Source organism: Lottia gigantea (genome assembly GCF_000327385.1).
Source record: "Lottia gigantea unplaced genomic scaffold LOTGIsca_33, whole genome shotgun sequence".
Taxonomy (NCBI): Eukaryota; Metazoa; Mollusca; class Gastropoda; family Lottiidae; genus Lottia; species Lottia gigantea.
In genome coordinates this window covers 2,164,318-2,179,808 of record NW_008709110.1, presented here as the reverse complement: position 1 = coordinate 2,179,808, position 15,491 = coordinate 2,164,318, and the positions used below count along the sequence as shown (strand labels likewise).

General features: G+C 30.5%; 1 protein-coding gene across 1 annotated transcript; it reads left to right on the top strand.

Annotated features, from left to right (window-relative positions):
- Window positions 1-1,222: 1,222 nt before the first annotated feature.
- On the top strand, window positions 1,223-10,050 carry LOTGIDRAFT_120003 (hypothetical protein; the record flags this gene model as incomplete). Its single annotated transcript, XM_009058314.1, has 6 exons — window positions 1,223-1,287; window positions 3,466-3,614; window positions 4,842-4,903; window positions 8,012-8,060; window positions 8,172-8,888; window positions 9,842-10,050. 6 exons carry the CDS (start codon window positions 1,223-1,225, stop codon window positions 10,048-10,050), a joined length of 1,251 nt encoding a protein of 416 aa, XP_009056562.1.
- Between the last annotated feature and the right edge of the window lie 5,441 nt (window positions 10,051-15,491).

Genomic DNA, 15,491 nt, shown 5'->3' with positions numbered 1-15,491 from the left:
TAGTGAGATGATGGAAGTGTGAAAATGGGTTTAGTTTCCATAACTTCTCACTGGTGTTAATTGAAAAAGCACACTCCTGAACATGTGACAGGATACCTTGTATTCTTGATATACCTGCGCAACCAGACTTTTATTTTCACTCAATCGTGTGTAGGAAAGCATCATTCTGAGTTGGCTCCAGAAAGAAAATTAAAGATATGCCCCTATTGAGACTTTAGATTTACTTTTTAGTAAGATTAAGTCTTATTGTAAATCATATGAAATGATTTATCGGTGGTTATCATTAAGCTGAAAATCCAAAAATTATAAAGCTGCCATTTGACAAGAATAGATGATTGTTTATTTGTGGTAACCTATTTTTTAGTTTTACAGATTTGTTTGAAGTAATTCAGTTTATTCTTTATTTCAGATGACAGCTTGTGTTGCTGCTTCAATGTCGAGTAACTACCCTGGAATGAATGATCATTTCTGGAAACCTGGACTCTTCAGAGATTTAAAAATGAAGCGTAAAAGAGTAAGTGATATTTGCAAGTCTGATGTGAAACGAGGGCGAACAGATGACTTACTCAATGACTGTGACACACAAAGTGAAGCTGATAGTGCTTACTGTTCAGATTTTGCTACTGATGATTTACCGGAGACTAAAGTGCCAAGATTATCACAGAAAACAGAACAACCTGGAGTTGTCTTTTCAAAGATCAAATCAAATCCTAATGATTTGATGGCAGCATGGAAATCACCAAAAGCTTCTTCAAACCTTATCATGCCTTGCTATAGCTTTCCACCTGGAAGATGTATGATGCAACCACAACAACTTCTATCTATCACCTCTTTGGCAAACCCAAATTGTCAGACGTCATTCCAGTTTATTCCAGTTATAAGCGCTACTCAATCAAATCAGATGACATCATCAGCTGGTAGTCGCCCAATATTTGTTACTACTCCACAATTACCACCACTTCATCCCAACAAGAAATCATCTGGAATGCCTGATTTGGGGGTATGTAAACAAAATCACAGTTCCAGGACTGCAGATATTAGGACTACTGATTCTGATAGTAGTTGCCAATCACAAAAAAATGACAAACCTCTCAAAGAGCAAGATTTTATATCCCACTACACAAATGGTCAGTTTGTATATAATGGTCATTTATTAGACAACCCTCATAATCATGGTCATAATCAATTTGAGAAGAAAGACAAAGAAGATGGAGGTGTCATGATGATTTGTGCTATTTGTCAAGATAGAGCTACTGGTCTACATTATGGTATTATAACTTGTGAAGGGTAAGTTGAATTGAAGCATTCCATCTAAAGTAAATCTTGATGTTGAACTGGCATAGCCATATAATTAGGTCCTGTACCAGACGGTATTTAAAGTAGTATGTGACTAAATTACACTCACCAGGAATAATTTCATAGTAATTGTCCTTGACAGCATTGCTGCATATATCACTCAATAGAGACCACACTGTCTGAACAATTTTGAAAAAAAATCATCTCATTGATGCCATTATAGTCAATTTTTCAGTTCTTGACACTTCAGTCAATGTTAGAAGTAGAAACTGCATAACACCATGATCCCTTTTCTTGTTGTTTTTGCCTCTGTTAAATTTTTAAGCCTTAAAGGCATTTATGAACATACTAAAGTTACCTTTGTTGCTGGCAGAAAAAGCTAATCACTCATCTTGTCTTGCCTGATAAAACTTGAATACTTGAAAATTTAAGTCAATTAAATTCATATAAAGAATTATAGCGATAAAGGGATTTTAAACTTGGCCAGAATAGGTTCATATTCATTTAGTGGACATAAATCTGGTACACATGAGTCAATAGCTTAGCCATTCGTCACGAGAAACTGACATGTCATCATGTGCAGTTAATTTTTGCTGCTTCGTTTTCCTTGTGAGGCAGTGTGATAGAAATCTATCCTGTTTGATATTTTTGGCACGAATGATGATTGTGCGATCGATGTGAGATGATAGCTCAGTCAACGCCCAATAAAATGCGTTTTAAGCTGTCATGTGATATTTTACCACTGTTGTCCAAAATTCTTGATGGTAAAATAATTGAACTTTGGTTGGACTTTCCATATTAAATAAATAATATAATAATTTCCCCGATCAGTTCTCTAATCAAATTTGAAAGACGTCCTGCTTTTGTTTTGACTGGACCTAACTATTAACCCATGTTGAATGACAGTAGGAAGAGCTGGCAATCATGTGATAAGTTACATGACCTGTTCAGTGAGCCTAAGTGACAGAATTCCTCTATAATCCGATAAATGTAGTATGCAGAGTACAAATAACTTTTTTTTTGCATACCAGTTTTTTGCTTTAAGTGCTGAAATTGCATAGTTTTGGATTTTGGGAAGTAATTTCTTCTGTGATAGTTGAAGTAGACCTTAAACTCCAAATGTATTTGCACATCCAGTTTGACACACAAGTAAATCCAAAAAATCTGTCAAATAATGTACTCCCCATCTGTACGAAAAAATCAATCAATATTGAACTATTCCCACAAGTGATTCTAGCTCACATAGGCCTACATGCTTACTTTTTATATGGTTTCTTCAATAATAGCTTTTATTACTCCTGATATCTTCCATGTTATTTTCGAAGTGAGGAAATACTTATACTTAATAATTAAGAAAAAGAAGTGTTGTATTTCAATTGTTATATGATGAAGCATGAATTTTTTCCACAACTCTAGTTTGTTTTACTCTATCTCCCCAAAATGTCCTCTGCTATCCACTTTAGTATAATAATCCTTATTCAGCACAATCTATGAGTATGATACTATTTATAGTAACAATCATGCCTCCTTTCTGTGCTGACTTTCAGTCCTCAAGAAATTTAATAAAAGTGCGACAAATTAACAGATCCCAATTGTTGTAGACACCAAATTTTATAATGAGTTAATTTTCATTTATTATTATAAAATATTCTGTATCGCAAAAATACTGCTCTACTGACGAAAATTACATGGCATTTTGACGAAAATTATATTATGATGTGATATCGCTTATTTTGTTCCCTGTTTAAACCAATATGTAATATTTATCTTTATATATTATTTTATACCACTGTGAAATGTATCAACATTGTAAAACCTAAACTGAATTATTCAAGGCTGAAGCGAGGGCTACCTTAAACAGCATAGCATTTTGATGTTAATCATTAAATCACTTTGATGTAGGCCTTAATGTTTTCTGTTCTTAAATTCATTTCTAGAAACTTGATACAATAGGAAAATTAGGCATGACTCATTGATTACACTATACTTTCAATGATTATTACTCAAAACTTCATGTCAGTGGTATTAACTTTTACCTGATTTACCTAAATAATCTTGCATCAGTTAGCCATTTGCTTCTTGAGAATAGTGTTGTATGGACTGTTAATTTCTTAAACTCATGATAAATTTTTGGAATATATTCAGTAACTTTTAAAACCTTTTTTTCAGGTGTAAAGGTTTCTTTAAAAGAACAGTACAGAATAAAAGAATCTATTCATGTGTTGCAAGTGGAGATTGTGAAATAAATAGAGCCCAGAGAAATAGATGTCAATTCTGTCGGTTTAAGAAATGTTTAGAAAAGGGAATGGTTTTAGCAGGTATGTAATATATAAGTTATTCTAGATTCCAAATGTTCAGACGAATGTCGACCATACGGTTGTCAAGCTTTCTATCAGTCTGTCTGTTGCCTCCAGAATCTTCTGAAAGGTTTGTTACTTTGGTGTTTAGGTTATAGCAAGATAAGGGGGATCAGCATTTACATGCCTGACCAAGTTACTAGATTTAGATCAATAACTTAGTTGATCGTCTTGTAAAACGTCTTTTATGAAATGGGAACATTCAGATGTAAAGAATGGTTTAAACGAAAATAAATTCTGTTTGCATTGATAGAATGGTTTCAATGCCTAACAAAAATACAATGTTGTTAATGTAAATCAGTCTACGCTCAAAAGTTGAAAATCAATTTCTCTTTCTCCATAGGTGCTACGGTTATAAAGAAATCAGGACTATTTTGTGATTTGTCTGATTCTGTCTGTCACCATATTTTTTTATAATCAATCTACTGATAAAAAAACATATTTCAAGTCTTGTATGCAGTCCAACAATGTAAATTGGATGCAAACTTATCTTTTCATCACACAAAGAAATAGGTATCATCCTTACAGTTTCAGGAATAGGTTATAACAAGATAAGTGGTATGTGCAGTTACCTATTTACCAGACACAGATCAAAAACTTAGTTGATTGTCTTAGTTAAAAGGCAGGACTTAAACACTTGGCATGGGAGGGGAGGGATACAATTCTCTACAGAATATTTCAAATTTTTTACAGTATGTTTGCATCAAAGTAATACAAATAACTAGTTATGTACTTGAATTAAAACACTACAGGGACAAAAAAGGACATTTAATTCTGGTTTAGGCATTGTGCTAGGGTTCAGCAGGGTTTGAATTATATTGATTGTCACTGTCTGCAAATCCCTGACCTCTTTTGACTGTGGACTTGCTGTTTATACCTTGGAAAACAAATAAACTGAAGTACAAACCAACAAATTATAACATTCTGTTGGTTTAAACTGAACTCTTTCTTTTTTGGCCCAAAGTCTGTAACCACCTTGTATATTTATTCGTTCTAAGGGTCATTTGATATGTCATCAACTACGTCAGACTTCTTTGTTTATAGAAACCCAATGTTTGAAGGTAGCTTAACTTTATCACTTTTCATTGGAAGAGAGATACAATGTATTGATTTTGGCGCAAAGTACAAAGGTGACAGACATTTTAAACTTGGGTCACTAAGTAAGATAAAATTGTTGTCTCTTTACAGCTGTGAGAGAAGATAGAATGCCTGGTGGAAGAAATTCTGGAGCTGTTTATAATCTCTATAAGGTATTATTATTTATTCCTTATATATTGTATAATATATAGATTATATTAAAACAACATCTGATTTTTCTGATTCAATTTATTGACTATAGGTGCAGAGATACAGTATGGTCAATTAATAACATAACCATTTGGGAGCTGGATAACAATAAAAAATTTATTAAACACAGGACTGATTATAAAAATATTTCAAAAAACCTTCTTTTTCATTCAAAATATGATATTTTTGTGTTTGTTTTAACAGTTACTAAAAAAAGATTTCACGTCTAAAGATATATAATACAGTTTAATATAGTTTATCAATAAATTTCCATTCCTTATAAAATCTTTCACTTAAATTTTCAGATAGTTAAAACATGCTATATCACTTAGTAAAAACATTAAAATTGGACTGGTAGGCACGAGATGGACTACAGTCTATATATGATTTTGATGAAACTTGGTATGCATATATATATTAATGAGATCTCTTTCAAGTTTGAATTTGGTAATAATTTGATGAATGGTTATTGCCCTTGACTTTTTACAATGGGTCAAATTTGGCATGTAGGTACGATAGAGACTACAGTTCTTCGTGAAACTGAGTATGCTTGTAGATATTGTTGACATCTCAGTAAAGCTTGAAATTAGTAACAACTGGATGAACGGTTTCACAATTATTGCCCTTGACTTTGTAAGGAACACGTCAAATTTGGCTTGTAGGAACAATATAGACTACAGTTTTTATCTGATCTTAGGTAATAAGCGCAGTTTAATTTCATTCTGATTTAATGAACTGTTTTTGAGGTCTTGCCTTAACATCTGAATATTTTTACGATTATTTGAAAATTCATTATTTAGCTACTTTATAAAGACATAGTCATAATTTCCGACAGCTGGTAGTGGGCGTATTTTACCTGAGTATGGTACCATGCCTGGCAAGCTTTCTTCTTCGAAATTTGGCAATGGGTTCAAAGGTAATGTTTTGGAAAATATTTTGCTGCCTGAAGCTTGTGATTCAGTGGTGGTGTGAGTATTTCTGCAAAGAACTGTGTTTTATATCATTTATCATTGACATGTCACTAGGTTTCTACTTTTTAATATTCATAAACATTCTGAATATTCATAAAGATATTAACACTTGGTGTGGTGTTATTTAGTTTTGACTATTTTTATATGCCTCCGTCTGTCCGTCCACAATTGCTCGTAAACAATCTAGAAAACACAATTCTTGATTGATTTTGACAAAACTTGGTATAATTGTGTGTAATCACCCACGGATGAACCCTATTGAAAATCAGAAAGATCGGGAGTAACTGCCTTTGTTCTTGAAAACGTGTTCAATTTGAACTTGTTAACACTTTTAAAGGTTCAAATTTTTAAGAAATTTGATTTGAGTGTTTGTCTCACAACCCTATTGAAAATCAGAAAAATCAAATAAATAGTATGAGTTTTTGCCCTTGTTCTTGAAAACGTGTCCAATTTGAGCATGTTAACTCTCTAGATGGTTCAATTATTTACAGATTTTGACGAAACTTGGTTGAATGTTTGTTATCACCCAAGGATGAACCCTATCGAAATACAGAAAAATAACACAAATATTTAGCATGAGTTCTTTTTGAGCTCCTCAACATTCTAAATGGCATAATTCTTGACAGATTTTGACAAAACTTGGTGATCATTTATATTAATGAGATTTTGACGACCTTTCGTTAAACGCTCTTTGAGTTATTACCTTTGACTTTGTAAAAAAACATCAAAATTTGTTTGCTTTTGAATGTGACAGTTTATGTCAGAATTTTATTAAATTTTGTGTGTTTGTATAAATGAACAAATTAGATTTTTGGTATGATTTGACACACATTGGTGACTGCCTTTGATATACTGAAAATTTATCAGGGAAGTCGGTGTATCTTGCTAAGTAACTACTTGTTATGATAATGTAAGACATGATATAGGCTGTTATAAAATATTACGGCTTCTGTAATTATTAAAAAATGAGTTATTGACATGGTGTATTCTTGACACACGGAGTAAACATGTCCAAGGTGATAAACAAACTCATTACTTAATCACAGGTAAAACATTTCTTTTTATGTACTTTGGAAATAAAGTAAATTTTGTTAAAAATGAAAGGTATGCGAAGTGGATTAACATTTAAACTTTTATATTTTTAGCTGCAAGAAAATCATCAGCGTTTTAATATTTAGCTTTCATTGGACACTTTATATTGGGTTTTCTTGGAAGTTCACTGCTTTTTAGTTAAATTGAATTTAAAAAAAAATTAAAACTCATTATTTTGTCATGTAAACAACAAAGATATTTGCTCTGAAATAATTAAACCACTATATTATACTCTTTTTTTTATGTAATGGCAGAATCTATCTTTAGATTAATAAATTAAATTAATATGATTAAAATGACAGGAATATCTTTTTGTTTCATTGGTGTTTAGTGTACATTCTTATCTATGCAAAGTAATATTCATTGCTCAATTATGTCAAATATAGAATATCTCTAACCCTTCCAAACCTTAATTAGATTCACAACTTTAATTGGATGAAAAATTTAACTTCAACCAATCCAATCTAGTTTTGCTAACGCTCTTTAGTATTTTGCTGTCAAAAGTAGTAAGTGAACACAATAAAGGATAATATTGATCTCATTTGGAAAAAAACTTGGTGAACTTATAAATATTACTGAGACCTCAATCAGAACATAAGATATTGATAAAAATGTAAAAATTGTCTTGTGAACACACTTCAGATTTAATCTAATTTTTACAAAACTAGGCAAAGCATATGTATAATGTTTTGCATAATACAAACTTATCCAATTTGTAATATCTCTTACATGGTTAAGATAATATGAATATGCATTATTCTCATTGTTAAAATAATGCTCAATACATCAATTGTAGAGCGATATAGAAATATTAGAAAACACAAATTTCTAATATGAATATGCTATGAATTTGTACATTACATACATCAACAATATGTGAGATGACTACTATAAGCTATTTTACATTAATAAGTAGATGTACATGGTGAGGTTTACATTTTGCACTGTTTTCTAGCCATCATCAGGTTAAATTGATTTAATTAATAATTATCATTTGATGTTTTCCAGGTGAAATATAAGAAACATAAGAAAAAAGATTTAGGAATAAAGAAGATTTGTTATCAAAGTGCTATGAGTTCAGACACCATGTTAACTACATCTCCAATGTCATCATTAAGAAATGTGGATAGCTTTGAACAAGATTATTGGATGTCTAGTATGTGTGAAGATCAAAAGAAGCTGAATAGTTCACCATCCTTACAGTTACCACGATTACCAGACATAGCAGAGAATGTCACAAATAGTTCAGATAGCAGATCAACATCTACTAATAGTCAATGTTTTGGTCAAGATATGTGGATTTCCAGTGTATCCGAGAATTTAGATGGTAATATTGGCTGCTTTGGAAGATCAAGATCTCCCTTGACATCAGATACCAAAATGGAAGAATGTAAAAGGCTGATTTTGGAATTGGTTGAGAAGGACACTTTGTTAGGAATTGCAAAATCTTATGGTTTTGAACAGTTAATTGCTAATCAAGATTCTGTAGGACATGCTTTGTGTAGAATTGGAGATGATATTGTTGTTAAATTGGTTCATTGGATCCGGAATCTTCCCTTTTACTCCGAAATTCCTCTAAAACTTCAATCACAGATGTTAACAAAGAAATGGCATGAACTCCTGTTATTGATTATGACGGCTTTCGGTGCCTTGGACAGTAAGAAAAGTACCTCAGCTTGCCCACTGTTTACAGATCTCTTTCGTCAAAACATATCTAAGATTCAGTGTTACTTAAATAAGACATTTGGTAATTCTTTGTCAACTAATCAGTTAAATAAAGAAATTGGTCCAGTAATTGAGAAAGTTACTCATATTATGTTAAAGTTTTTATCACTACAACTATCCCGTCAAGAATTTGTCTGTCTACAAGTTATTCTACTCATGAGTCAGAGTAAGTCAATTTTATTATTTATTGTTTAAAAATATCATCATTTATTTGTTCAATCTAATCAGTAACTCTTAATATAGATTCTTATCATAAAGTCTACATAGGTTAGTTAACTTAGTTAGTTAAATGGCATATTAGTCTGTAACTGTGGTTTGAAACCATCCTTCAAATGAGATAAAAAGAAAATATCTGCTCAAAAATTTTCTTGTGATTTTAGAAAGTTTAAACTATTTGTTTGAAAACCTGACATTTTATTTTCCTCTTAAATTATAGATTACAATTACCCTGTAGAAATTCAGATTCGCTCTGTCTCAGACTCAATATTTTAATAATTTCTTATTTCATTAACAGTTTACAAAATTCATCATCATTTCTATGTTTAATGTATAGAATGGGGCTGAGGGTTTTTGCATGAGAAATGCTACATTTTCTCTCATTGTAGTTGGGTGATTTTCCATCCAGTGGAATCATACATCCAGGAAACTGATGTGATGCCAAGACTTTAATGTTTTTGGTTTTAAAAAATGGTGACATTGAAGAAAATTGTAATCTTCTTTTTCTACATTTGTGTGAAATGAAAAAAAAGTAGCAATATTTTTTAAATGCTGTTTCAATCTTGAATTTCTCGCTTTAATTAAAGTTCCCTTTATCATCTCTAGAGTCTTATCATGTTCTCAGCTATGAAATCAATCAACTATGCTAAGTTCTCTTCAAAAATTGAATGATAAGCATTTTTTCTAATAGATCAAAAGCCAAAATCCTTTGATGATGAAATATAAGTATAATTAAGAACCATGCAGTTTAAATTTTCTAGAATATTCTTACTTTAACTTTTAATCCAAACTGATAGTTACAACTTGGCACACAGAGTGTCTTTTTCTCTTTTAGGCCATGGAGTGTAATTGGTTTCCATAATGTGGTTTTCTAAATGTTTATTTTTTCTTTTACAGATGATAACATCAATGAAATGTCTGGTCAATCTATCATAAATATACAAGAGAGGTATATGAAAGTATTACAGCTATACACAAAGACACAGTTTTCCAGTCAACCATATAGATTTGGTGAATTACTACTACTCTTACCACAGATCAAAGATGCATCAGCTATGTTATTAGAGAGCAAAATGATCTACATACCATTCTTACTGAATACATGAAACTCTTACACAAAATCCTTAACCCACTCTTATGACATTTCTTTCATGTTGTCTTGTTCTGTTCATAGCATTAAGATAATTAAAATGTCTTAAGGATAAGTTATTAGGTATATTCCTGACTACTGAGGCTTTACATTTTTTTACTGAGACCCTTTCAAATATAACTGAGGTTTGATTTGGCATTGAATTGAAGTTTTTAAGTCTGAATTTATAACTAAGATAAACGTATGCCAGAGCTTTTTGCCAGAAATGTTCATAAAAGGTAATAATGAATGTTTCTGATATAGAACCCAAGTCAGTTAATCAAGAGGTATTAAAAGCTTTAAACATTCTTCAAATAATTGCCACAGAGATGAATTCAAGCTTTCAAACAACCTTAAAAACAACTTAAAACACCTTTGTTGTAGAAGAAAATTAGGTTTAATTATTTGTTATAGAATGAACATTCAATTTATAGTGGCCTACAGATGGAGAGTATCTCAAGAATAAGACTGCTGTCAGTTTGTAATATTTTACAAATATTAATGTTTCTCTATTACTTGAATTTGAAGGATGTATATTTTTCGGTTTTCTCAGAACTTGTGTTTGTCTGAAAAGACATTGTGCCTATTTTTTTTATTATCAATCTCCATTTGTTTTTACTTCTGTGCAATTTAAGATGCCTTATGGCAAAGATCCTAAATGCTATTTGAAATAAGATTTTCTAAGATTTTTTTCTTAGAAATTTCAGTCAAAAATCTAAATTGCATATGATTTGGTAATAATGCTCTTATCATTATTTTGACCCACCTACTTGTTCTGATGATATAAGAATTAAACAGAAGATTTGTAAAAAAAAAAATGATCACTAAGACATTGAAATTTTTGAAAAATGACCAAATTTTATAATTAGAATAATTTATATATGTGTAAGATCTATAGTACTTACAAGTGATAATAAGTATTGTTATATTAATATATATGGATATATCTATTGTGTCTTAACATCATTATAGCTTGTAGATTGTTATAATAAACATAACCATTGCTGTACGTACACATTCTTTCAATTTCAAGCAGAAAATGATTTTAGATGCATTTTTTTTTTCAAAACTAGGAAAATAAATTCTGAACGATACTAAGTTTTTGTTGGATATGCTCTATGCTTTTAAAAAAGAAAACAATTGAATGAAAAAAATCAAAGAGATCCTAAGCTTAAACATGACAGTTTTGAGAATGAGATTAAAGTTCATTAAAGTATATACAAAAATTTATAAAAATGTCTATACTGTCTGTGTAGATACATATACATTTGGAAGCAATTGGTACTTAAAAGTTAATCTTGATTTTGTTAAAGGATATTAAATAATCTACAAGCTATCAAAATGAACAGTATATCTGTTATTTAATTGTGATATTATTGTGTTCATATTGTGAATATTTTGTTGTATGAATAATGATATTTATTTATTTGTTAATATGTGATACTAATATGAATTGTTTATGAAATAACAAAGTAATTGATCCAGTGAATTTCTTAATACTTATTCAATAAGGAAGATTTTGAGATAGATAATTATTATATTAACCATTGAATGGTTGCAAAATGATGAAAAAAAAAAGAGATTAAAACTATGAACTTTCTGTTTTAAAAGTGCATTTGAATATCCAAGATGTATCAAGTGAGATGGATTTTTCATTAATTTAAAAAATGTGTTCATTTATGAAATAAGAGATAAAAAATGTTATTTTTTCTGTTAAAGTTTATGTAAAAAGTTAAATACCAGATACAAGTTTCATCATTGTTTTGTATATAATATAATCATTGTAAATGGATTGTAAATCATTCTTCTCATCTTTTTCTTTCATTCATACAATAATAGCAAGGACTAACTTTCAGCATTAATTTCTATTGAAATAATCTTCTGTTAGATATTTGCTTACCCGGTTTATAGCGCTCAATTTCAGTTTCAGTTATCCAAAGTACATTTTAGAATGAAAATCTAGAAGGAAGTGATGATTGTCTATTGATATTCCAGCCAACATAAACACTGGTAAGATGCAGTCATTACTGAGTACTTACAGTGGGTTGTTTATCAAAATATCTTCTGGAAAATGTATGAGATTAATATGTAGACTTGTGTTGCTTCCTGTCTTATATTTTTATGAAAATGAACTTGATGCCTTTGTGTCATTCTGAAAGTGAACTCGGCAGAATAAATTGAGCGCCATTAGCTGGGAAAGCAATTATAAAAAAACAATTGCCAATGAAATAGTATTAAATATCATCTTTCAATTATCATTATCAGTGAAATCTTCAAATTATATTTCAGTGTAATTATATTTCTAATTATATTTTATTAATGATGGTTATGTACATTCAGGGACTCTTCAAAACATAAGAACAGTCTACAAAAAATGAATGTGCCCATTATTTTAATGTTGAAATAGTTTGAGAATTACCCAGATGTGCAAAAAGATTTTGGTACCAATTTTACAATTTTTGAACGTTCATGATCAACTTATTTAAAAGTGATAAGAACCTTTCTATATTACATTATGATCTTTTCATCATTAGGTTGGTGTCATGAACATTTCATTTCATAAATTACATTTGTCAAAAGAAAATGAAGCATTACATTGAAAATTATTTTCTAAATTGTTGATAAACTGTTGTGAAATTATCATGATCATTAAAAGGTCAACAGTGAAGGGTGTTGCTTCAAAATTAGTTTTATGCTTTTTAGCATGATCTTTACAACATCATTTTAAACACAGCGCTTTAAAGGGACTTGTAGGTTGATAATTTTTTTGCTATAAACCAAATTTCAACTAAAAAAAGATAGTGGACCACATCCATATACGCCCACCGTGGCATGCAGATGGTAAATATTAAAGATTTTGGGGCAAGGGCAATAAGTCTGCTTCTTACAGTCCATGTATATATGTATGTATACACATACCAAATTTTTATTTGATTCCATCAAAAACTCTAGCCGTTAGAGTGTTTACAAACAAATGTTGACGGACGGACGGACAGGGTGTCTGTCCACATAGAGAGATGTGGGCGTATAAAAAGCAGTCATTAAAAAATTAACGCCAAAACTTTACGTAAATGGTTACTTAACTTTTTAATTTCGTTATGGATTTTGCAAGCTGTGAGAAAACTGCTGTACGGTTTTGAGTAAAATAAAGCCTAATTGTATCTATTATATCTTTTCTAAAGATTTCAGCCAAATATAAAGAACCATTATAAAGCCATTCACCGAAACTAGGTCAAACTGCTTAATTAACAATTAGTACTCTCAGTTTTAAAATTAACCCTTTTAAAACAAATTCAGTTTGATCAAGTTGATATAAATAACATACTTTAGAAATATTTTCAGGTATAATTTGCGACGTTTTTGATGATGAAAAGCGGAAAAAGGGAGTCTAAAATATCTGGTTAAAAATATCACTATACAGGATATGGGACTTAAATAGCGAAGTGTTTTGTTCACTTGAAAACAAAATTTTTAGACTTATTTAGAATATTAATAAGAAGTAGATATGACTTCAGACATCTTGAGTTACACTGTAATAAATATATATTACAAATTAGGATATTTTAGAAGATATAAGAAGAAATCTTATTAAGTAATTAGTCCTCTTATTTTTTAAATAGTCTGGAGTTTGTGTCATTAATCATACAATTCAATGATAATTATTAAAATATTCCACAGCCCAGTTTATCGATCCTTCATATTATAGTAGTAATTGGTGACAGCCAACCAGACTTGCTAAGTTGATTTCAGTATGATAATAATAGTCTAGCAAGGGTATTTGTGTACATTTGGCTCTGATTTGAAAAAAAAAGCAAGCAGTTTACTTTATTTTGAGGAAGTACAATATAAGATTAACTTGTATAATGTCAATCACTATTTATTCTATCCTATTATATAATGAACTGCTTGTATTGACGTTTTGAATGGACACTGATGTGAATAAATATCTTTGCTCAATTATACCTAGAATTATGTTACAAACATGTTACAAATTATGTTTCCTCCCTGTTTCTCAATAAATACCACACTTGAAATAATTTTACAATACAATTTTTATTGAGAATATGGGTTTTGTATTATATTTGTAAAAATAAGTACACTGTTAACAATAGCAACACCCTTCATTGCTACATTGGTGTAGTATAGTCATTTTTGTTATGTTCAGTGTTGTAATTTGAAAAGATAAAGAAGATCTGAAAGTTGATTTCAGTCAACAATTTATAATTTGATTGTCTCAAAATCACTGGGTATACATAGTCAAAGTATATGAGACTTTCAGAAAATAAATTTTTTTGACTGTGTACTGTTGAGTTCTATTGACAGAAGCTTGATTGCACCAAAATACAAAATGTACAAGGTTAATGTACACAGATTAAAACAACAATCTTGATTTTGTGAAGTTTTGATTAAGTAATTTATGTTCAAGTGGACTAAAATGTAAGAATGAAGGAGTTGGGCTCAAGAAATTTTAGTAGAAATGGCAAACTCATAACAGTCAGTCTGAACTAATTGTAAAATTTTAACAGTCAGTCTGAACTAATTGTAAAATTTTAACAGTCAGTCTGAAAATTTTAGAAAATCCAAGAAGACTAGTTTGTAGCAAACTGACTCCAAAGCTAAAGTAAGTATTAAAGAAATTCCTCTACCTTTTTAAAACTAATGTATCTTTATCTAATAAAACTTCTTTGGTGCCTTGAAATAATACATAATGAAATTTTACTGAAATTGCTGGTTCTCTTTTTTCAATCAAATTTATTTAGCAAGTGGGTTATGTTCAGTTATATTGACAAGCATGTATAGTATTGAATACAATTGAAGGTTGTCCATTGTACATGATCAGAAAGAGTGGTATATATATTTTTAGAACTCACATTGTAAGAGAAAGTATTTGCCTTGTTGTTTTATTGAAAATGTTAAAGATTGAGTTTGAATATTCATGAAATAAAAGTAAGAAAAAAGCACTGATATTCTTAATCAAGAAATTAATACTAATGTGGTACTAATAAACTAGTGTCCAAAAGAAACGATACCAACTTATTTTCAAAATTGTTTTTTACTAAGTGAATTGTCTAATATGAAAACATGCCAATTCGTATTGCACATCCCAAACACAGCATAGTCGATAAAAATACCGGGAACACGTGATCACTTCCGGGAAAAAACGTAAATTTCATGAAAGTGACATTTCCCTCTCTAGCATGTTCTGCACGTGCATAAAAACTGTATAAAACGGCTGATTAGACACGTTGTTATCACAGCAACAAAAAAAACACAAGATATGCCACGTTTGACAGCCATCGAGAGAGAGAGAGCCGTTGGAATGGTCCAACAAGGAGCGACACACGTCGACGTCGCCAGAAGGTTGGGCTGCGCACGCATCACTATAAGCAGGTTGATGCAGCGGTTACGTCAGACAGG